This window comes from Nicotiana sylvestris, chromosome 7 (assembly GCF_000393655.2).
Source record: "Nicotiana sylvestris chromosome 7, ASM39365v2, whole genome shotgun sequence".
NCBI lineage: Eukaryota > Viridiplantae > Streptophyta > Magnoliopsida > Solanales > Solanaceae > Nicotiana > Nicotiana sylvestris.
Window position 1 is genome coordinate 153659133 of NC_091063.1, and position 24504 is coordinate 153683636.

Consider the following 24504-nt stretch of genomic DNA (forward strand, 5'->3'; position numbering starts at 1 on the left):
CTGAATTCACAGTGTTTCCTTAAGGAATTTAATCCCCTCCTAGTACCCAAAGTTATGGATTATTTTCTCTCAGGATAGAACGAATTACACACTGGTATAGCGGTACTTCAAACCCCAGTGTTTCAGCGAATACAAAGTTCGGCAGCAAATCACACTTATGGATGCTTTGTTTGTAGTTAAAAACAATGTAGAATAAGGAGGACAACTCAGAAGTCGAATGGAAATTCTGAGAGGAAGGAATGCAAAGTATAGCCGATGTTGAATTCTTACTGAAGAGAATATCAAATTGCAATTCGTTTTTCCAGTGTATACGCAGTGTATACAGAGTGTATATCCAGTGTATACAGAGTGTATATTAAGTGTATACAGAGTGTTTCGAGTGTTTTTTCCTATGTGTTCTCTTTCTCTCCAACTTATGCTCTATTTATAGCAATTATTTGAGAGAAATCTGCCCCATCTATGGTGCAACAAGCACTAGGCTATCATGGAGAAAACACTTACATGGTGGAATGTACACTTGCTTGGTGGGAGGAGCACTTGCACCATTGTGGGAGGTGCACTAGGCTGCTTATTTCTTAGTGTTGCAACATAATACACGGATTGGAAAACATCCGTTACAAACACGGATTATATCGCGTTAATATTCACTATTAACAAATAAATTTGGTCCAAAAAATTAATCAATTGACCAAATCCGAATCCCATTTCTCATTCACTCTAATTTTAAGACTATTTCATCTTAAACAAAAACTCAACAGTTAGATCCTAACATCTCACTTAGGCCTTGTTTGGTAAATTAATCTAAACACAAATAATTATTAAGCAGATTATCAAATGGCTAATCTCAATTACTGTCGCAATTGTTGCAATGTTCAATAACGATGTCGTAATTTATAGTACTTTAAATCTTGAATTTTAAATCATAGTACACTATTAAATGGGCATCTCCAATTGCAAGAAGGATTTTGGAATATGAGCATGGGATAACTTTAAACTCAAGGTCGCGCACTTGAGAGAAGGAAAACGGCAATTGAGGGAACATATCTTATAAGGTTGCCAACCAGGTCATCTGGGAGATTCTTTTCATGCTCGTACTACCTGATATTACAGTCCAAGTCCAGTCAGTGTATTATATGAATACAAACTAAGTATTAAATATGATAGCATGGAAGCAACCTCTCAAGTGAGGGAACCACATCCTCCATCAACGTTAATAATAATAGTCATAACCATTTTAAACAGCATTTTTACTTTCATGTTGTAACCTTTCCACGACAATGTCTTTCAGGGACTTTTATTTCATGGACTACTATATTTTAGATGAAACTATTTTAAAAATTCTGCATCGTTGCTTAATAGCTTTTTCTAATGTCTCAAGTGGATATATACATTTCAGATTTCCATAAGATAGTTTAATTCTGCACCAATTAGTTGGTAACTGAGAGCAATTTCATCAAAGAGATAAAATGCATGAGCAAATCAAGTACAATTACCAATATGCATATAATAATTGCAGCAAGAAGTTATATTCAAAAGGATAGGAAACATATATACACAAATTTTGGTTACCAAAAACAATAAAGCAAAGCAGTAATAACCCAAGGAATACTCAACGCGGTTAGACTGAATCGAAGAAAGAAATAGGACAGGGACCGAGAGAACAAAACATACAAATATCATAAAGTCGTCGGCGAGCTAGAGAGTACACTGTACAGGGCTTCACTACAACAACTTTTGTTGATGGAGAATAATAATATATAAAGACAATAGTTTTCTTAAATTAGGTAATCCCTACCTAACAATTCATTATTCATGTATTATTATTAATCACATAGCAATTCATACATTATTATTGTCTGTATAAACAATCCTTGCATTATAACATTCATATTACAAATAGTAAATCAAACAATCCCTAAGTCTATTCAATCAGTATCAAATGTTGTAATTGGTAATTAAACTTATTCACTATCTTATTTTTAAAAATAATTACGCCGATATCCAGGTTTATATTATTTGTGAAAAAAATTGTACTATTCTTTCTGAGATGAAGTGAGTATTTAATTTTTGATGAAGTGTGTAGCTTCTTTTGAATAACCTTTGCATTACAAGATGAAGGCACAATAGTTGATAACCATCCAACAAATAAATTAGGTCACAACACGAAGGTTTAGTAGTTAATAACCATCCAACAAATCTCAAAATCCCGCAAACTCTTGGGACAAAAAGATTAAAACATCTCGAAAATCCTTATAAACTCTTGAAATATTTTACAAGGAGATCATGACATCTCGAAAATTCAATAAACTCTTAGAATATTCACAAAAGATTCAAAACATCTCGGAAATCCCATAAGTTCTTGGGGATTTCACAAAAAGAAAGACATCAAATTATATTTTCTCAAACTCGAAGTACCGAAGTGTTGCCTGACGTTCTTGATATCAAATACAACACAAGGAGATCCCATCATCCTAACAACTTGTTTGGATGGTTAATTATTACTTGTTGTATTGTATCATATTGTTACTTTAAATACAATGTCTGTTTTGATTGTTATTTGATTATTATTATATCGTATCATATTGTATCAGTAATTCCGTCGTTACGTAACGACAAAAAATGCTACTTTATGGAATGACCGATTTGGTGTGGTCGCGTCGTTCTCTTATTTTTTTCTGTCATCTTGCCCTTCCATACTATTAAATAATCATGTTTGATATACAATCTATCCAAATATTGTATACATCAAAACTATACAGTGCAATACAATACAATATTATACGATGTATTATGAAATGATACATAACAACCATCCAAATAAGTTGTAAGTTCGAGAAATATGTTGTTCCAATCCTCGCATCACATAGAACAATTAGGAGAGAAGGGTTAAAGGAACGAATAGAATTTTATCCCTAACTAATTAATAAAATCACTCTTCTTTGATTTTTGTGATTGCAGTTAAAAAAAACCATCCCAGATGATAATGAAATGGTGTGCCAAATGGCATATATTATATTATATCCCATTCTACGTGACACTTAAATAAGATAAAATATTTTTTTAATTAAAACTAATTTAACCTTAAATAAACTATTGGAATATCATGGCTTACAAAAAAGTTTTAAAAAAAAATCTTCCTTTTTTGAATTTCATGCACAATCAAGTTCCGTCGTGTAAATTAAGACGAGGGAGTAGCATAAATAATGGTATTAAATTAAATTAAAACGTGGTAGATTATGTACCAAATCTTTTTGTCCCCTATATTAATACAAAACTCCAAGAAAATGATTCCCAACAAATACTACTCCTACCTTTACCTACTACTAACTCTGACTCCAGCAGTGTACTGTACTTTGTTTATTATTGCCTCCAATTGAACACCCTTTTTTACTTTTCTGTGTTAATTAATTCTGTAGATTTCCTATTTCTTCTATTAACCCACAAAAATTTCAGTTCAAATCTTACACTAAAACCCTATTACATAGCCTCTCCCAAACAATGTCTTTATCTGTTCCTCATTTCATCTCTGTCCGATTCTCCGACCTCAATGGATTTAAGGTCAGTTTTTTCTTTCCTTTTAATTTCTGTTTGGTTACCTAGAAAATGATGCCATTGCAAAGAATGCCCATTTATTTGTTAAGTACAGTATTTTTGATTTGTGCAACAGCTTGATGGTGCTCAATTACTTGCATTTTCTGTGGTTTTTTATGTGATCTTTTGCATTTGCACTATTAGGTAAAAGTGTGAGTTTTTAAGCTGTAGGTGAAGGCACATGGTTTGCCAAAGCATATAAGGAGAGATTTTAAAGTGTTAGCAGTTACATCAATGTCAAAGGAAGCATCAAATTATATACCAGCAGCTCCTATATTCCTACCTGAAGGACCATGGCAGCAGGTGAGAGACTTTTATACAAACTAGTGGCTATCTTATTCAACTATATCAATTCTACTCTATTTGGGCTCATTTCATTCCGATACTAAATTAGGAGTTCTCTGTTAATAGAAGTTATCTAAATTATAATACTTATATGTATACTAACATATTGTAGCAGGTTACTTGCCTTATTTTGAAAATTATAAATTCCACCTTTTGTGGAGGCTTACTTGTAAATGCCTTTTGGGGCGACCTGATAGTGTAAAATATTCTTCACGCTGTCATAGTATATAAGTTAAATGTTATCAAGTGTTGTTATCTCTTTGTTTTGACTGTTTTGTCTGATGAGATTGAGATTCTAGTTTCCTATACAGGTGTGCCTATTATATAATCTGGATTGAGGAATAAAAATAAATATGGCCATCCTAAGCTACTCTAATAGGTATTTTACTATTGCTACGACATTTGTAGCTAGAGATGAGATGGATAATTGGTGCCAACATTTTAGAGAAGTGCTAGTGTAATTATGTACAACCATCATTTCAGGAGAAAGCATGCAGAGTTCTATTGTAAGCTCAAAATCGTTCGAATCTATATGATATGATAGGATTGAATAGTCTTTTTTCCTGAACCTCATTGCTTCAGTACTCTCGCCTTGTTCCTGAAAATTAGTTCTTAAAAGGGACAAATGATTATTCAGGACTACTATATGATATAAATTTTTTCTCTAGACACTTAGACTGCTTCAAATCTGTAGATTCCTGGTGGAGTTACTGCTGCAAAGGGCTTCAAAGCTGCTGGGATGTATGGTGGATTGCGTGCTCTCGGAGAGAAGCCTGATCTCGCGCTCGTCACTTGTGATGTAGATGCCATATCTGCAGGTCAGCTACCCTGATATAGTCCTAGGTCATCAGTGTTGAGCTTTTCTTAGGTTCATGAGTGGAAAATTATATTGTCGTTCGTTTAATATCCCTCCCTCCTTCCCCCCATCCACAACTTCCTTGAAAGAGAAAAGGAATACACCTATTTGGTGGTTGTGTTAAAACTTACCATCTAACAACCAACCGATAGAAACCGATGAATCAGGAATCACTTTTTTCTTTTTCTTTTCTTTCATCCAGGGGCATTTACTACAAACGTTGTTGCAGCTGCACCTGTACTATACTGTAAAAGCGCACTAAATGCATCAAAAACGGTATGTAGGAGAAACTGTACTTATTGTTTTGCCTCTCACTTGTGGTAAAGGAACTCTTTTTCATATTTAGAACTGTCAACTCTCAACTTTCACGTGCTATTGTAATTCCGCACTCTGCATAATGTTTGTTTAACCTATATTGACTTAAGCGATGATGTTATACGACAAGCAGCAAAGTCGTTGCAATTGGTGACTATTGAGCGGAAAAAGGTTTTAAATTAAGCTATCGTGCTATATTATTAGCTGCTTTCACATGTTTAAGGACGATGCTTTTGTATAAATCTGTTTTATTAGAAGAAAAGGACGCATCTCCATTTATATTTAGGAATGACCTCAAACTTTCATGAATTATTACTATTTTGTGAATCCAAGAGGCTTATTAGAAGTATATATAAGTAACCTGCTGTCATAGATTGCTTGCAGCAAACATGACTACTTCTAAAGTTTTGTCTTCTTATAAGAATACTGCTACTTTTCAGGCTCGTGCGGTACTGATAAATGCTGGTCAAGCTAATGCGGCAACGGTAATTTCTCCTGAGTTTGAATTGGAAGCCCAATCTTTGAACTTCAGTACAAAGGGGGGTGTATCTCTACCTCTAGTTTCAATTTGATTGCCAGTAAAATCAAAGCAGACTCATCCAACTTCTCAAAGAAGGGATAGGCTTGAAGTGATAAGTAGTGACTGTCATATCACTTTCTTTCTGCGTTAATTTATAATGTGACTTGATAGTTTCAAAATTTCCTTTTCAGGGTGATGCAGGTTATCAGGATGTAATAGAGTGCTCAAGTGCACTAGCTAAGGTTTGCAGTTTTCATTTTGTCCATATTAATTTAGACTTTAGATGTTAGGTTTCTGATAGCATTTTTCAATTGTGACAGTTACTTCAACTGAAGCAAGATGAAGTCTTGATCGAATCAACTGGTGTAATAGGTCAAAGAATAAAGAAGGTAAACGCTAACGTGTTGCACTTAATTGTTTTTTCCTAAGTGCTTGAACCTCCTTCTTGCATATAGCAATGCACAGTGTTGGACGCCTTGAATTTACATTTCTTTGGCATATATGTGTGTGCTTTTACTGTGCGAACTTTTTCCCCTGACCAGTAACCTCATCTTTTATGTTTTACATCACTTGTAGGAGGCACTTCTCAACTCACTCCCACACCTTGTTAGGCAGCTTTCATCAACTGTGGAGGGGTAACCTCCTTTTTTTCCTGTATAAATTGCATCATCAGATTTTATCCTATAATAATTGTATTTCTTTCTTCCACCTCATATTCTTTCTTTATACAGACCTGTTTGGTTTTGTATTCATGCATTCTCATAATGAACTTCTATCCATTCTAAATGGCCTCTTCTGCTTAGGGATTTGCTGATCTCATATGTGCATTTGCAGGGCAGATTCTGCAGCTGTAGCTATAACGACCACTGATCTTGTTAGTAAGAGTGTGGCAGTTGAAACAGAGGTAAGAAGATTAGCTTTCCCGACATTGTTGTGCTTGTTATGATTAAGATTCTTGGATGCTAATATTCATTACTCTCCGAATTTGTATGACAGTTTGAATCAATCTATTTATTTTGGTTGAATTTTACTAGATCATTATTAAGGTCTTGATAAAAATTTCATTAAGTTTTTTTAAAATATTCAAGTTCCATTTTCTAAATTAAATTAATTAATATTAATACTTCAAAATTTTGACATTGTTGTGTTGCATAAAATTGGATGAACAATATGATAATAACTGTTTGAGGCGTTACAATTTGTAACCATGGAGACTGCCAAACCATGAAAGAAATAAAGCAAAGGTGGAAAATGTAAAAGAAATCAACTAACTTCTGGGATTATAGCTGGAGGAGAAGATTACACCGAATTTCCTTTAGTCGGGTTAAAAGATGTTCTGCTGCTGGAACTCCAATTCCTTGCTTACTGTCAAGCACTAAGAAATCAACAGCGTGATGCTGTTTCACTATGCATCGTCTATAGCTTGAAGCCTTAAAATTCTTGCTGGTTGATAGTGCATCAGCAGTCGTTGGTAGCTCCAGAATATGAGTAGCCTGATGTGTATGAATCTCTATGCTTGTGCATGTTGCATTTAGTTTTGCGGTTATACCAATCCTCTTTTTTTATTTTGTTTGCAATGAATCACATTGAACATTTAAATCCTCTTGATGTTGGTCAATTTTTTTTGCATAAGTTAAAACCGAGAAATGGTTAGTAAGAGCTTTTGCAAGAAAAAAATGAGGTTAAGAGTGCTAGAGATTTTTTCTTTTTGGAGGGTGGAAAAGGATGGAGGTCTCTTCTCTTGTTATCTTATACTGTTTCTTGGAGTACGATTTTCTGAAAAAGAAAAGTAAGTAAATGCATGTGAACTTAATAGGTCGCTGGCGGGTTTTGCCCATATTCAATTTACAACTAATGACAACTTTCCTTTACTCACTATAAAGACAAGAAGAGTTTTCGGTAGATATGAAATTAAATTTTCAGTCACATTTAAGATAATGCATTAGATGGGGAGCTTTAACCAAGGATAAAGCCCATGAGTTGGAGGGGAGGTTATCAGCTATGGGAGCTTAGAGTAGTGGAGACGCGAGCACTATGTGGTCAACGACGGCGAACTGTGTGAGGGAGGCGGCGAGAGAGGTGCTAGGTATATCAAAGGGTTTTTCTGGCAGGCACCAAAGCGACTGGTGGTGGAATGACGTAGTCCAAGGTAAAGTGGAGGCGAAGAAGGAAGCGTACGTGAAGTTGGCAGGGAGCACAAGCGAGGAGGAGAGGAGAGCGAATAGAGAGGTACAAAGTGGCTAGGAAGGAGGCAAAGTTGGTGGTCACGGAGGCTAAGAATGCAGCGTTTAGTCGTCTATACGAAGAATTGGGGGAGAAAGGCGGGGACATGAAGTTGTTTCGGCTGGCTAAAGCGAGGGAGAGGAAGGCCCGGGATCTGGACCAAGTAAGGCGCATCAAAGACGAGGATGGTAGAGTATTGATGGGGGAGTCCCAGATTAAGCAGAGATGGCAGACTTACTTCTATGGTTTTCTAAATGAGGAGGGGGACCGAGATATAGTGCTAGGGGACTTGGGGCATTCGGAGAGTCTTCGAGATTTTAGGTATTGCAGGCGCATTAAGGTGGAGGAGGTCGTGGGGGCTTTGCGTAAGATGAGTAGGGGTAGAGCGATCGGGCCAGATAAAATTCCGGTTGAGTTTTGGTAGTGTGTGGGTAGAGCAGGATTGGAGTGGCTGACTGGGTTGTTCAATGTAAATTTTTAGGACGAAGAGGATGCCGGATGAGTGGAGATCGAGTACAGTGGTACCGTTGTACAAGAACAAAGGTGATATCCAGTGTTGTAACAATTATAGGGGTATCAAGTTACTTAGCTATACCATGAAAGTCTGGGAAAGGGTGGTGGAGGTGCGGGTGAGGAAGACGACGTCTATATCCGACAATCAATTTGGGTTCATGCCGGGTCGCTCCGCTACGGAAGCTATCCACCTTATTAGGAGGTTGGTGGAACAATACAGGGATAAGAAGAAGGATCTGCATATGGTGTTTATTGACTTGGAGAAAGCGTACGACAAGGTTCCTAGGGAGGTGCTCTGGAGATGTATTAAGGCAAAGGACGTGTCGGTAGCCTACATAAGAGCGATCAAGGACATGTATGATGGAGCTAAGACTAAGGTTAGGACTGTGGGAGGCGACTCGGAGCATTTTCCGGTTGTTATGGGATTACACCAAGGCTCTGTGCTTAGCTCGTTCTTATTTGCCTTGGTGATGGATGCATTGACACACCATATTCAAGGGGATGTGTCATGGTGTATGTTATTTGCTGATGACATAGTTCTAATTGATGAGACGAGGGTTGGTGCTAACGAGAGATTAGAGGTTTGGAGACAAACCCTCGAGTCTAAGGGTTTCAAATTTAGCAAGTCTAAGACAGAGTACCTGGAGTGCAAGTTTAGCGCTGAGTCGAGGGAAGTAGGCAGGGACGTGAGGCTTGGATCACAGGTCACCCCGAAGAGAGATAGCTTCAAGTACCTTGGGTCGATGATTCAGGGGGACGGAGAGATCGACGAGGACGTCACTCACCGTATAGGGGCGGGCTGGATGAAATGGAGGCTTGCATCTGGAATTTTGTGTGACAAGAAAGTACCACCGACACTCAAAGGTAAGTTTTATAGAGCTGTGGTTAGACCGGTCATGTTGTATGGGGCAGAGTGTTGGCCGGTTAAGAACTTCCATATCCAGAGGATGAAGGTAGCAGAGATGAGGATGCTGAGGTGGATGTGCGGGCACACTAGGATAGACAAGATTATGAATGAAGATATTCGGAAGAAAGTGTGTGTGGCCCCTGTGGATGACAAGATGCGGGAAGCGAGGCTCAGATGGTTCGGGCACGTGCAGAGGAGAAGCCTTGATGCGCCAGTGAGGAGGTGTGAGCGGTTGGCCGTGGTGGGTACGAGAAGAGGTAGAGGGAGGCCTGAGTATTGGGGAGAGGTGATCAGGCAGGAGATGATACGACTGCAGATTTCCGAGGACATGGCCCTTGATAGGAAGGTCGGGAGGTCAAGCATTAGGGTTGTAAGTTAGGGGGTAATAGAACTTTCCTTACTTCATACCGAGGGTGAGGCGGGGTTGGATTAGGGTTGATCTTAGTTGGCTTGCAGTTTATGTTGAATCCACACTATCCTTGTTGTTTATCTTAGCCCCGGGCCTTAGATACTGGTTACTATTATTGCATGTCATTCATCTTTTGGTTGTTATACTTCTGTTACTATTACGGTTTCTACTGGAGTTACTAATAAATTGTCTTTTCTTGTTTTTTATTTCCGTCTTTCTGAGTCGAGGGTCTATCGGAAACAGTCTCTCTGCCCTATCGTTGTAAGGGTAAGGTCTGCGTACACATTACGGTCCCCAGACCCCACTTGGTGTGATTTTACTGGGTAGTTGTTGTTGTTGTATTTAAGATAATGCATTACTGGTGACATGCTGTGCTATCACCGACCATCAAAAGCAGTAACTTAGCATCTAGGCGAAATCAATGCATAATCTGACTCAAGACTATCTGCAGTTTGTGTATCTTAAAATTTTCACATTTGGAAAACTATAATGAGTATGTAATGATATATATATCTGTACTTATGGTCAGGTCAGAGGAACTCGAATAAGAGTTGGGGGCATGGCAAAGGGTTCTGGGATGATTCATCCTAACATGGCAACAATGCTTGGTGTAAGTATCTTCGGAATTCCGCTGTTTCTCCCTTAAGCAGTGAGAGTATCTTACTGGATTTGAAATGCAACTTTGCAGGTTGTAACTACCGATGCCTCGGTAACAAGTGATGTTTGGAGAAAGATGGTACAAGTTGCTGTAAATCGAAGTTTTAATCAAATTACTGTAAGTAAGAAATTTACATAGAATTAATACTTCAGACGTATACGATTCTGACCTGCATGAGGACTGGAGTTCAATGGTAGAAATTTGCACTGAGTTGCATGTGGACATTTCTGTTGTATTTGATTATCATTTATCAAATGAAGCAGCAACATTTGAGTTCACTGAAAGAATACTTATTAAATAGATCAAGTCCATATTCTCCTTATTCTTTTTATTTTTCTTCTTGTTCGACCTATATGTAAGCTGATTAAAGTAAAGCTTTAGATTCTTGAACCTTATGCAAGTTGTTTCTACCTTGTGTGCAAGTCTGAGGAAGAGAGATTTGATGTAGTGCGTTTATGCTACATCAGTGCTAGTAGAAGTTTTTTGCATGATCTATCTGAAATGTATTGTTTTTTCTGTTATGTTGAGGAGTCGTATGTTATTTTCTTGGTTGCATCTCTAGAATGGTTTAAGTTTTAAGTTGTGTGGTTTTATCAAATTCATTTTCCCATAATGCTAAAATATTACCTGCTTGATTTGACTCAGCCTGTTCACATATCTCAAATGATTTCACGTTGATATGCTTTGTCTGGCCCCTTTCTGTTTAATGATGTCATCTCGATGCACTCAGTGATTCCATTGCATGATCTAAACCCAGGTGCATATATTTTGACAGGTTGATGGAGACACCAGTACAAATGATGCTGTCATTGCTCTGGCCAGCGGACTTTCAGAATCATATGAGATTTCTTCTTTGAACTGCTCCGAGGCAGAACACCTACAGAACTGCCTTGATGCTGTATGTGCTGTTATTTCCTTTTTATTGCTTTACAGCTTGTTTGGATGGTTGTACGTATCGTTTCATAATGTATCGTATCGTACTGTATTGTATTGTACTGTATTGTTTGATAAATACAATGTTTGGATAGATTATGTCGTTTGCCATCGTTTCACGATATCACGCACCAGCACTATGAAGAATAAATTTGTAATATTATAAAGAAAAATTATGATACATAGTAAAATTATTATATAAAAAAGTAGGGTAAATGATAAAAAGAATTATTTAATAATAATTAAGGGTGAGATTGAGAGAAAAAAACAAGGTAACAACGCGACCACACCAAATTGGTCGTTACATAAAGTGACACATTTCGTCGTTATGTAACGACGGATTTAACGATACGATACAATAAAATTTAAATAACAATCAAAACAAACATCGTATTTAAAGTAACAATACGATACAATACAATGGGTAACAACCATCCAAACAAGCTGTTATTCTCATGCGGACTAGTCTATCTTGACATAAACACAACCAGGATGGGGTTTTTGTTACTATCAGTTCCCGATTGAGAATTAGCACTTCCAACCTTCTCATGTCAGTGTACTATATACCTTAATACTTCCTTTGAGTCTCTTCTTTGCTTCTTTTGTTGCCTTATGTGATGGTAGAAGAGTTACATTTGTGATGCAGTGTAAGTATTTTCAGATGATGATTTCACCATATATGCTAATTGTTTCTGTGACTTTTAATTACATGATCTTTGTGTTGTATAGTTCATCCTGCACTCTTTTGTCATTGGTTTCACCATAATGGACTGCATGCTGGTCACTTTCAAGCAAAAAGCATGTATATAGCTTAGCAAATTTACAGGTCACAATAGTCACAAACGAAGATCCTCTTGATCTGTGATGGTTTATGAACATGATAATAAAGGAACGTCCTTTTAACTGATAAATAAATAAATAAGGAATATCCTTTTAGCTTGCAGGAGTATTGACTTGATTCCACTACAGGTAATGCAGGGTCTAGCAAAATCAATAGCTTGGGATGGTGAAGGAGCAACATGTTTGATTGAGGTCTGTATTTCTTTATTAAGTTCCTTATGAGCTTTGACCAACTTCCATTTGCTCCTAGTCTTGTTTCTTAAACATGCATAAGCTTAGCAACCAACTCTAGAAAGGTAATTCTCCTCTGATATTTTCATTTAAGCTATTTGATCATAGATGAGTACTAGAAAAGAATGATTAAATGGATGGCTGAGTAGCTGAGGTATAGGAGTAAGAACCTAGAGATCCCAGGTTCAGATCTCAACTACAACACTCAGTGTGAGTTCATTTCTTCAGCTTTGGCGGGCAGATTACTGCTTGTGGGTTCTAAGGTCGAACAGGCTGTTTGGACTGTAGTTGAGGTGCGATTTGGACACCATCAGAAAGAAAAAAATGATTGAATTGGTTAGCATAGTTGAGTTTGTTAGGGATAAATTGAAAAGGTGTCAAAGATGGAAAAGTATATCTTGTATTGGTATATGAATGGAGGTCATAAAATAAATTGGCATTATCTTATTTTGATACAAATACTGGAGGATGGTGGCTTTGCTATATGAGTAAAGAGAACAAGCTCTATTGGAGTGCTCGAATTAAACACAGATTATGGTAGGGAGAAGGTGCTAGTGTATTTATATATAGCATACACGCATTAATTCTATCTTTGGTTTGACTCTTGATTTCAATTCTTTCGTTACTTGCAATTGGCATGATAAAGGACAATCATGTAAGTGGAGAAGGGTAGAGAGCAGACTTATTATCCACTGAATTTCGTAACACTCCCTAGCTCTCGGGTATTTCTTGGTTATCAAACGTTAAGAAGAAAAAGGGCAATAATGTGTTTTCATTTTGACCAAAAAAAATTTCAATGTGGCTTCCTATATAATTTTTGTCAGTTTGTTGATAAGCATATATAAACCAGTAGCTTCTAGAATCAATAGTTTGTTATTTTTCATGCAGTACTTGCTCTTTGGATCTGTGACATGTCTGCCTTATCCCCCCCCCCCCCGGAAAAAAAAGAAGGGATCTGTGACATTTTTGTCTCTAATTGGACATAGGTGAGGGTTGCTGGTGCTGATAACGAAGCTGATGCAGCAAAGATTGCTCGTTCAGTGGCGGCTTCTTCACTTGTCAAGGTATGGAGTGAATTAACTTTACATATCTATTTGGAGCAGTCTTGAAAGTATATTTAAATGATGCTTTCCTTTCTAATATATAATCAGGCTGCTGTATACGGTAGGGATCCCAATTGGGGCCGTATTGCTTGTGCTGCTGGCTATGCAGGGATTCCTTTCAACTCCGACAAGCTTCAGATATCACTTGGAGATATTGTGCTTATGGAAGCAGGGCAACCACTTCCATTTGATAGGTATGGAGAATGATACCCCACAATTTTATTGCTTTATTAGTCATGGGCCGTGGTATTGCCTTGTGTCAGTTCTTATCTCAAAAGGGAACTATCACGCTTCTTAAAGAGCCGGCTACAAGCACGCTAACCAACTCATTTTGCTTAAGTTTGGATGCTACTGTCATTTTCTGACCAAAACCTATCCGATTCCTTTAGCTCTTATATATTTAATTTTCCTGGTGGGACTCTAGCCATATAGAGCGTATGATAATTCTGTTGTTTGGATATATCTCTATCTCAAATTGTTGGCTGTCGATCCTGTATTCAGTAGGCCAATTTTGGATGCTAGACCTAAAGTACTTACCACCTCATCTGTACACTCTTCCGCAGAACTTTTTCCTTTCTCTTTTTGTATGTCTTTTGCTAATATTCTCTCTTTGGACATCATGAAATCTTGGGTCCTTTTGCAGGGTTGCAGCTAGCAATTATCTCCGAAAGGCTGGTGATGTCCACGGCACTGTCGAAATTCAAATATCAACCGGTAAGTTTCACATACATAAACAGGCATGTTCATATTCATATTCTACTTCCTCTGCAGTGGTGGAAGTATCATGATGAAAGTAAACCAACTCCATGGCATCACACATAGCTCTAGAGATATATTTACCCAGAAGAGAGTCTATGCAACCTAGTCTTTGGAGAGTGCATTGACTTGATTTTGTTTATAAGATGGTGCAAGCTGTGACTCGTCTCTACATGCTATCCAATTTCTGTTGCTTGAGGCGTTGAGAACAATACTGGCACGAAAATTGCTGTTCCAAAGTTCAAGTCAAATTGATATATTTTCTTTTTGTGCCAATCCCCACTCCCAAACCCAGGAAAAAGAACCAATTTTCCTCTTTATCCAGTCCAAAATTGACATTCATACCTTAAATAAACTGGGAAAATTTTTCACTGTCCAAGAATTCATTTAGATTAACTTAATACTAACTCGTTAGTTCAGACTTGATGAAACATCTTTTTAACAACTATTCTTAACTTCACATGTTGAGTCCACCTCAACATAGGAGCGTTTTAAAAATCTTCCTTTTGAGCTCCGTGATAGCAAAAGTGGGTCATATTCTCTGGTTGGCTGGAACAAATCGACATCTACTCTATATTTTCTCAGTTTCCAGTGCGACTATTAGTTTGATAGCGCACCCTTCCAAAGTATGAAGCTCTCTCACAATGAGCTATGTGTGTTCCTGAAATTCTTTCTTACCCTCCGGTCCCACCTTCCGAGGTGCATGGAAGACAACGCAACAAGAATCTACTATCTTATCTTTGCTTCTATATCTTTGCCCGTGCATAAATATCTTTGTGGCATTTGCAAGACTAAGGCATTATGTCCGCTAGTTCAGGCCATCATGGATTTGTTTATATCCACTGTAGTTTTTGTGGCTTCTGTCTGTATTAACAAGAATCTTGTACTGCAAGTATAAATAATAGTCTCTGTGTTTTCCATGCACAGGTGATGGTCCAGGAAGCGGACTAGCATGGGGTTGTGACTTGAGTTATGATTATGTCAAAATTAATGCAGAGTACACGACATGAAACAAGAGCGGTAGTTCAAAGATTGAAGTCTCTCCTAATAAGCAGTTCCCATTTAGCCATTATTATGGGTTTTGTAGTTGTAAAATCCCTGCTAAATGCAAATAACATGTAAGGATACTGCTGGGACTAGCAGAATTTTGCTAGATGTACAAAACCTTTCTAAATTGTTAATTTTAGTTAATGTCGTCATTTTTTCAGAAGTTTAGGCTCTCCATAAAAGTTAGACTGATAATCTAGACCTCCAAATCTGTACCTTTTTTTCTTGTTCTTTTTCTTGCACTTCCAAGTTTTAACACCTGAGGTCTGGAAATTACATCCACAAATTAGTTGGACACTAGCTTGCTATATTCACAGACATGATTCCTGTTAGGTCCAGCCGCATCACTTATTAGGGCTTAAGGATCTCAGAAAGGCCGTGTTTTGGCAGTTTGATTGCCAGCCTGAAGCACCAAACACTCACAAGGCAATACTTCAAAACTAAGAAGATATAACCTTTAAAAAGATGCAAAAGGAGGCCTGTATCTTTAAAGATCGCTCACGAGCTTCTAGTCATCTAAACATAGCTCTAATTGATAGGTACACGAAACATTCAGGATATGGTCGGACTACAGGTTATGATGGTCAAAATCTCAGACTTCAGGGAAACACAATGAAGCAAAAATACTCTGTAACTTGCTAACATGAAAAACAGCAAAGCAAAAAACAGTCATCCATTCAGGGCAAAAGTTTTAAAACTTAGTACAAAAATGCCAATAACACTCATAACGAATTCCACAACTCAGTTAAGCGTCATACTTATTTATTTACAGAACTAAATGAAACGATCAACAGCTCACACCACAATCAAAAAGGAAGCTCAGGAAGCTTCTGCAACTGGAAAATGCAACTTTGTGACAGATTTCTTGAGAAAACTACTCCCACAGAATGGATCCGGAGTGCTGCCAATATCATAATCAACAGTGCTAGCCTGCAGCCCACTAGAATGAGCAGTTATGTTATCCCCCAAAGAATGGAAGCTAGAACAAGTCGTTATGTGGTTATCCTCTAGATGATGATAACTCCTCTTGGCACTCCCACCATGCTTGCGACCTTGTTTCTTGTCTTTACTCTTGCTACCTCGTGAAGATTTGCCATTGCTTTTTTGCTTATTCTTCCCACTCCTCTTGTTGTCACTCCTGTGGCGTTGTCCCTTGTTTGGCACATGCGAAACTGCTGTTGGAATAGGGTCATACACATCGGGAGCCCATGTCACAGACAGCTTCCTGGGTGATTTGCCTTGTTTTTCCCGGCTACCTTTAATGGCAGATACAAGCTTCAAAGCTGTCTGTGAGAGAATAAAACAAAAAAGAGAAAAAAACAAGACAGTTAACCAACAGAAAATTGGCAATAACTTAATTGCTCAACCCTGAAAATCTCCCAACACAGAGTCACCCCTGTGTATGAGATAGTATTTGTTTGCTCCAACGCTGTTCCAAAAACATTGTTGCTTCAGGCAGCTACAGACTCCAGAGCCATGTGTAAATAAGAGAGGGAGAGTGATAATATCACAGAGCACGCGCGCAGCATATGTTGGAAAAAACAAATAGAGGAAATGATGACTTATCATATTGAATAGACAATAGCCCTAAGAGCAGAGAACTGGTAAAATCCAAAAGCAACCTACCAGCACAAGGAAGAAAAAGGTAGCCAGACAAGCAATATACATAAAGGGTACAACTGAAGGAAACAAAAAGCTTCACATGCGTACGGTTCAAATATCCTCCTACAAATAATTCTGACACAATAGATGTCCCATCCCCAAAAATGTGAGAGCAGATCCAAGTGAACATTGAGATGAACACAGCCAAACACATACCCCTAAAGAAACAAAACACGCACATAAACCATTAACACTTCCCACTAGTAATTTTCATGATGATTACCGAAGTCAGAATGCATCCTGCTCTATTAAGGAATACTAACGTAAGCAGACAACAAATGAATTGTCTTATATAACAATTAACAAAGGACAGCTTTGAGTGGACTATAAACTTTATTAAAAACAGGAAGTATACTTTCTGGTTATTTTTGAGGTGTAACAAATCCTTTATCATTATAATGTAAATGCATGAAACTTGACCTTAAACGTCTCAAGACACAGAACTCACAGGCAAAGATATGGAACGTGCATAAGGCAAGTCAGTTGAATTAGCATCAACTTCCTGCTCCTTCTGCCCATAAACCAACTCAGAAGGGGGAGTGATCATACTAGAGCACGGAAATGTTGCAGACTTGATCAAGCATTTTTCCGAGTCTGTAATGCCAGTGCCATTTGCATCAATATCTTCACTTCCATCTTCCTCCAATGTGTTGGAATTGTCCTTATCAATCAAGTCTTCACCATCCTCAATATTCAGAGATTCAGAGAAATGGTGCCCAAGATCATTAACAAAAGGACATCCTGGATTGCCAGAAGCACAACCAAGAGTCTCCTTTGATGACTCACAAAAACCGCTTACACTTCCAACGTCCGACTTGTAATTAGCAGAACAAATGTCCATCAATTAAAAGAGAGCAGCAAAGATCTGCACAAACGTGAAACCAAATTCTCAGCACAAAACAAGAATCATAATGTGTTAGAGCAAAACAACAACAGCAACAACCACCCCCGAGTCCCAAACACATTAGGGTCGACTAGAGGAATGCTCACTGACCAAGTTACTTCATTTAAAGTTTAAACTTATCTCAGGCCAATCTAATTTGCTGCACTTTGGGGATGACTAATTGCACATAACTTAACTGGTCATCTTAAAGTTATCAAGAAATATTTTTAACCCTTCAAGATTTGAACCATGTTGAGAAAAAGCGAATCTAAAGTTAAAGGAACAGAATGTGCATTAGATCCAATAATATTAATCATTAGGGATGGTGTATACCAAACAAATACTTCCAAAACTCAGCAGCCATACAACTAGAATAAAATGTTGCTAATCATCATGCTAGCCGGCTACATATCTATCAGGCAAAAATTGCACCTTGGCTGTAAGCAATCTGCCTTAAAAGGAAAATTATGGTTATCTAAATCTAGAGTTCCTGATCATCCTAACAAATTCATTAATACAAAAATTATCCACAAGGGCAACAGGAGTTACAAGGAAGGATCAATATTAACTTTATGCATTGTGTAAACATAGATCTACAACAAAAAAACATCACTCTAGACATATATTATTCAATTTTTTATAAGGGTGGTGTTTGGACTAGCTTGCACATCCCTCGACTATTCCACCGGGTACCTGCTACCTCCCCCAAGCACGGGTACCACATAACTCTGCCCACCAAAGCACATGTTGGGAGGAAATCACTTGTATTTTTGCCGGAATTTGAACTTGAGAGCTCATGGTTCTCCTTCCATTCCATTGACCACTACGACACACCTTTAGGTGTGATAGATATTACGTAATTTAAATAACCAATTAACCATAAAGCACCAAACAAATGAACGGAGGATATAATTACAAAAATAAAACAATCAAATCACAAATCTAGGCGATCATTACCTTTGAGTATGTCGATCGTAAACAACCCTTCAGAAACCTCCAGAAAAAGACTCAACGCTTTTGGCAACAAATACTCGTAAATAGATCTGAAATAGCTGAAAATCCCTCGAAACAAACAGAAAACCGGCAATCCGACAGCTGAAACAGCTTCAAATTAGAAGGAAAAAAAAAAGAGGCGAAGACGAATTAAACGTTAACTAAAAATATTACTACGCCGACGTTTCAGACGATGAGAACACAAAACACCATAAAAAGAAGCAGCATGAGGTAAACTCAACAACACATCCAACACACCACTAGGCGTCACCGAATGCATCGTATATCGATGCGATGCCCTTCGATTTCCCCCAAAACAACCAAATCCCTAATTCCAATAACTCGGCGATCCAATCCAATCCAATCCAACTCACTTAACACAAAAACACAAAATAATGAATGAAGATGATTGAATTCCTCGGATTTCAAAGAAGCATAACTAGAAATCAAGTAAATCGGATCATTCTTATAGCCCTAAATTACCATCGGATTCAACGCTAGACCGAACAATTTTTTCTATATTTTTTTTTTAAAGATAATTTGAGAGAGAGAATTTTTGTATTTATAGGTGTATTATGGTGTGCTGCATACGTTTGAAAATAAAGTAGAATATTACTGGGTCAATGAATGTGACGGGTCGGTTTATTACATTGCTAATCTTATTCATACACGTGTCCGTACGGTGAGATTTCGTTTTCCCTGATTTTAGATATTTCTGGAACATGGGCTGGACTTTCAAAGTTCAACTTATTGGGCTTCATCTATACGTGTGGAGCTGTGAGAAATTCAAAAATAATCAGATTTATCAGTAATCATTCAAAAATAGCGACAGTTTCAAAAGTCATCAAAATTTAACCACTTTTATGTAAAGATGAATATGAACGAAAATACTATTCAAAATTCGGAAAATACTCCAGTACATTGTACTGGAGTTACAACAAAGTATACTGGAACTACAGCATATTATACTGGAGTTTGGAGTTCCAGTATACTTTGCTGGAACTCCAGTATATTATACTGGAGCCAACAAAGTATACCGGTCCAGTATAATATGCTGGAAGTTCATGCACATATGGACCAAACTCCAGTATATTATGCTGGACCGATCTCTATGCAGCAAAATAGTGGTTATTTTTCAATGACTTGGCAAACGCTGGCTATTTTTGAATGACCAGTCCGAAAACTAGTTAGACCTTGCTATTTCGCGTGGAGATGTCCATGGTTGTCGCCTTTTAAGCTCGGAAAATTTACCCGGTATAATAATTGTCCCAAAAATAATACTCCCTCCGTTTACTTTTACTTGGCATGTTTTAACTTTTTATGTCCCTTAAGAAATAATAAATGAAGTGCATAATTTACCATTATACTCATATTAATTTATGCATATTTTATTAGATTTGAGAAAATGATTTGAAATGATTAATAAATATTGTGGGTATAACAGGAAAAAATCTCTTGATATGCGTAAAATGACAAGTAAAAATGAAAATCTATTTTTAGTATACGTGCCAAATAAAAGTGAACGGATTGAGTAGTTGAAATATTTATTTTTATATATTAATTTATAAGATATATATATATATATATTATATAATCAGTATATATCTTTTGTATAATTAGCGACTGTAATTATATTATATCGCAAAATTATCCATTCATGTTTCCAACATTTATAACTTCATTAAGATTTATTACTTTTTAGGGAACTAAATTTAAGAATGAAACAATTGTAATAAAATTTATACTCTTTTCGTATAGGAATTTACACCATATCAATAAATATATACTATGTGTTTACACATATAATTGTTTTTCTCTTAATCATGATTAATTATTACATATTTTACGTCACTAGATTACTTAACCAAAGTTAATATAGATTAGTATAAAAATTAAGTGCGGATAAGTTTTTACCTCCCTCAACTTGAACATAAGTGGTTAAAGTTTGATTGACTTACTGAATAATGGTAAATTTAAAAAAAGATAAAAATTAATGGGCACTTGAATTTTTTCTTATTTTACACCAAATCGATTTGATGAAAGCAATGCTTAATTTGAGTAATTTGTATGCTTTTCCTTATTTGTTATTCCGTCCGCCCATGCAATGGGTTTCTTTAGTTTAACAGAATTCCAAAATTCAGGTAAAAAAAAAAGTCTTAGAAGTTAGAAAAACTTATTTCTAGAATTAAGGAGACCAAAGGGTTTACTTGACCGAAAAAAAGTCTAGCAATTAGATCTAAGCCACCGCTGTATGAATACGACCCAATTCAAAGGTTAATGTTCGACCTTTTCAATTTTGATCCATTTATGTACAGTTTGACCCATCAATAAGATAGTAGACCCAATTCAAACTAAAGATATGAAATGTTCCTAGTTTTCAACGTATATTGAGGAAAAAATGTAAACCTCCATTTAATTAGTACTGCAGTATGTACAATTATTGTTCAGATCTCAAATGACTTGCTCGAAAGGTTATCATGTACAATTTGATCAAAATCAATGTGAAATAAACATACTTCTTGAAGCTCTGATATTACTTCTTTCTTGCATACGAAGAACAAAATTAATACAAACCTTATAAAAGATGGGGGAAAAAAGACTAGAGAATTTTGAGTTATAAAGTAGTGATTTTTTATGAGTATATATACTTTTTGAATTTTTTATAGAGTAAAAGGTTGATATTGATGATCAAAGGCAATGGATTTGATTTTAGGAAAGTAGTAAAGCCCAAGTAAATTCAACAAATTTTAATTGAAATCCCTGCCTTTGTAGGAAAACAAACTTAGGAAACTTTCTTCCAACTGTAATATTTGGAAACTTAGGGAGTTCAATAGTAAAACAATGTACTATCTTTTCTCTCACCAATAAAACAATGTACTCTATTTATTCATTTATATGAGCAATCTTTTAAAAAGACAAAATGGTTTAAATTTAATTTTTAGTTTCTTCTACTCCCCAGAAATTATTGCCAGAAGTTTTAAAAAAGAACATGGATAATAATAGGAATCATTTGACACCGATTACATAAAATGAGGAGATTCCATATCACCATTTTGTAGTAGTAAAAAAGCATGTTAAAAGTTTTTCAACTATTATTTTATTCATGACATTATAGTTGGATTTTTTTTTCCATATACTTTAATGTTCTTATTTAATTCTATGGACATATATAAAATTTATTTTTGTCAATTCCTTCTTACTTGTCATTGTAAAATTAAATTCATGAAATATAAAAATTGTGAATGTACGTGCAAACCATGTAAAATGAAATTTTTAGGACATGCAATTAGAAGTATTTTCAATAAATCATTATAAACTTCGTTGTTAATGTTAAATACATATCCTTTTTATTACTGAAACTTCTCATCAAGAAAATATTTTGTTAAAGACACTCAAAAGACTAGCTAAGATAACAATTCAAGCATATTTTGTTTGACAGAAAAACAAAAAGATTTTATATCATCTACTTCTAACATGATGACCATAAATTAGAGGTTGAATTTAATGTACCTTATAAAACCAATGGATAAATCATTCCACTCTTAACCAAGTCATAGAAATGGAAAATCCATTGGTAAGAAACACTCCCCTTTTACTAGGTTGGTCATATGCATTTTAAATTTAAATTAATCAGATTAGTAAATACCGGATGTTATATCAGTAATAAAGACATCTTTCTTCACAATAGTGGCCAATAATTTAAGATTCCAAATTAACAATGCCATGAAGCTCATAGGACCAGCTTGTGTAAGCATTTCTTGCTTTATACAGTGCCACAAACATTTGCCAATTTAATTCAAATTAAAAGCTCAGAAGACAAGCATAGGTTTTCTCATATATAACCACCACTAAAGAGCTTGAGAAACCAGAACCAATTTCATTTGTTTTACATCATAACAGAAATCAAACATTCCTAGTTTTCAACAAACATTGCCTACATGCAAACCATAGATACCAAAACTACATACAAGTACAGATTATTTCACGACCACCATTAAAGCTCCTAATTGCACAGCTACAATACAATGTCCTTACAACATGGATTCAAGTAGAACATCGTGCCATCACACGAGCCTGCATCGTCACAAATTAGGCCTTCTTGGGTGACTTGGTTGCCTTCGTTGGCGATTTAGTAGGTTCTTTTCCGACTTTGTCAGATTTCTTAGGCAGAAGAACTGGATTGATGTTGGGAAGAACACCTCCATGAGCAATGGTTACACCAGCTAGGAGTTTTCCGAGCTCTTCATCGTTCCTTACAGCTAACAAAACATGCCTCGGTATTATCCTGGTCTTCTTGTTGTCTCTCGCTGCATTTCCAGCCAACTCTAAAACCTAAACACCATCCAGACCAAAACAAGAGACCCCATCATAAACATAAATCCAACCTATTTATACTCGAAAAATGGGAGGAAAAAAACAAAAACCACTATGATAAACAAGAAAAACTAATAGACCTACCACCTTGTATCTTGAACCTTTCCCCTTCTCTTCTGACACTAAATAATTTATCTTAAGGCAATTCTAATTTAAAAAACACCCTTATCGCAAATTAGGAATTATCAAAAAGTAAAGTTCTCCAAAATCTCGCACTCGTCCTCAAACTAACCCCAAATCTCTGACCAAAACAAATATCTGAACTGAAATATAATACATATGTTACAACAACCAATCAATTCAGCTACTTTCACAAATGCAAATACTTCATTAACTTCACCACTACAAACCTAATCCATTTTTTTACGACTGAGAAATCCATCATAAAAAATGGATTAATGTGTAAAAACTTTGACGCAAAACATAAATTTATGTGCAACAAATAGTATATATGACCCAGAGTGTAAAAATACAATGGGTTCAATACTAAAGAACTTAAAAATTGAACCAATGTAATTTAAATCTTGGATCGACCTCTACACACGCCTAATCCATCTAGCAGGGAATCAAAATCACAAACCCCAACAAAAGCCCATCAAAAGACTCTCGATAGAAAAGTAAACAGCTCTAAATTAAACAAAATAACCAAGACCCATTTGCAATTTAACAGTAAATACAAAACCCCAAATGGTGAAAATTCAAGCTTTTTTAAGATTTACCTCGGCAGCAAGGTACTCAAGAACAGCAGATAGATAAACAGGAGCACCACTTCCAACACGCTGAGCATATCGACCTTTTTTCAAGTAACGCCCAATTCTACCAACTGGAAACTGCAAACCGGCCTTAACGGAACGGGAAACGGCTTTCTTCTTTGGACCACCCCCCTTTCTTCCTCCAGCACCCTTCTTCTCCATTTCTAACCTTTAAAAAACTCGAATTAATTAGGGAGAATTGTTGTGTGTTGTGACTTTGGAAGAACTGATTTGAGATTGTATTGAGTGTTACTGTGAGCTGACGTTTTAAATGGAAGAAATGGTTATTGAATGAAGGGGAGAGTTTATTTTGGGCCGTTGGTTTTGGGGTTAATCTACGGCTGTGATATGAGAGGATTTGACGATTCGTGTGCTTCTGAATTGACCAATGAGAAGAAAGCACGATGAGTTGCTGAGTGAGGTTGACAGACTGGATAAGCCTCAAAAGCATTTGGACAAAGAAAAAAAAATCTGAAATAAGCTAGGAGTGGTTTTTTGTCAAAATAAAATAATAATAATAATAATAATATAATAATTGTTATAAAATAAAGACGGTCAAGTAAAGAAATCAAAGACAAGTAGAGAGCAATTTA

General features: G+C 36.4%; 3 protein-coding genes across 4 annotated transcripts; 1 reads left to right on the forward strand and 2 right to left on the reverse strand.

The window, feature by feature from the left end:
• The first annotated feature begins 3290 nt into the window (after positions 1-3290).
• On the forward strand, positions 3291-15410 carry LOC104219972 (arginine biosynthesis bifunctional protein ArgJ, chloroplastic). Of its 2 annotated transcripts, none has more exons than XM_009770739.2 (17): positions 3291-3558; positions 3763-3894; positions 4631-4754; positions 4995-5068; positions 5548-5592; positions 5819-5869; positions 5948-6016; positions 6204-6262; positions 6462-6531; positions 10209-10289; positions 10368-10454; positions 11113-11235; positions 12240-12302; positions 13328-13405; positions 13493-13638; positions 14088-14158; positions 15128-15410. In XM_009770739.2, the coding sequence occupies exons 1-17, from the start codon at positions 3499-3501 to the stop codon at positions 15208-15210; spliced, it is 1416 nt and encodes a 471-aa protein (XP_009769041.1). In that variant the 5' UTR covers positions 3291-3498; the 3' UTR covers positions 15211-15410. The 2 variants fall into 2 exon arrangements, with proteins under 2 accessions (XP_009769041.1, XP_009769042.1); XM_009770740.2 differs by having other exon boundaries at positions 3326-3558; positions 3757-3894.
• Positions 15411-15903: 493 nt separating this feature from the next.
• On the reverse strand, positions 15904-19362 carry LOC104219970 (uncharacterized). Its single transcript, XM_009770738.2, has 3 exons — positions 18750-19362; positions 17358-17774; positions 15904-16534 (listed from the first exon to the last, which is right to left on the reverse strand). The coding sequence occupies exons 2-3, from the start codon at positions 17748-17750 to the stop codon at positions 16067-16069; spliced, it is 861 nt and encodes a 286-aa protein (XP_009769040.1). The 5' UTR covers positions 17751-17774; positions 18750-19362; the 3' UTR covers positions 15904-16066.
• Positions 19363-22597: 3235 nt separating this feature from the next.
• On the reverse strand, positions 22598-24194 carry LOC104219969 (histone H2A-like). Its single transcript, XM_009770737.2, has 2 exons — positions 23879-24194; positions 22598-23117 (listed from the first exon to the last, which is right to left on the reverse strand). The coding sequence occupies exons 1-2, from the start codon at positions 24071-24073 to the stop codon at positions 22875-22877; spliced, it is 438 nt and encodes a 145-aa protein (XP_009769039.1). The 5' UTR covers positions 24074-24194; the 3' UTR covers positions 22598-22874.
• Between the last annotated feature and the right edge of the window lie 310 nt (positions 24195-24504).

Excerpts from the sequence above, each read along its gene's own strand:
- LOC104219972 (XM_009770739.2), top strand. The coding sequence starts at position 3,499 with ATGTCTTTATCTGTTCCTCATTTCATCTCTGTCCGATTCTCCGACCTC. Across the intron at positions 6,263-6,461 it reads CTTTCATCAACTGTGGAGGG|GGCAGATTCTGCAGCTGTAG; the intron begins GTAACCTCCTTT and ends GTGCATTTGCAG. Across the intron at positions 12,303-13,327 it reads GAGCAACATGTTTGATTGAG|GTGAGGGTTGCTGGTGCTGA; the intron begins GTCTGTATTTCT and ends AATTGGACATAG.
- LOC104219969 (XM_009770737.2), bottom strand. The coding sequence starts at position 24,073 with ATGGAGAAGAAGGGTGCTGGAGGAAGAAAGGGGGGTGGTCCAAAGAAG. Across the intron at positions 23,118-23,878 it reads TTGAGTACCTTGCTGCCGAG|GTTTTAGAGTTGGCTGGAAA; the intron begins GTAAATCTTAAA and ends GATGGTGTTTAG.
- LOC104219970 (XM_009770738.2), bottom strand. The coding sequence starts at position 17,750 with ATGGACATTTGTTCTGCTAATTACAAGTCGGACGTTGGAAGTGTAAGC. Across the intron at positions 16,535-17,357 it reads CACGTTCCATATCTTTGCCT|ACAGCTTTGAAGCTTGTATC; the intron begins GTGAGTTCTGTG and ends ATTCTCTCACAG.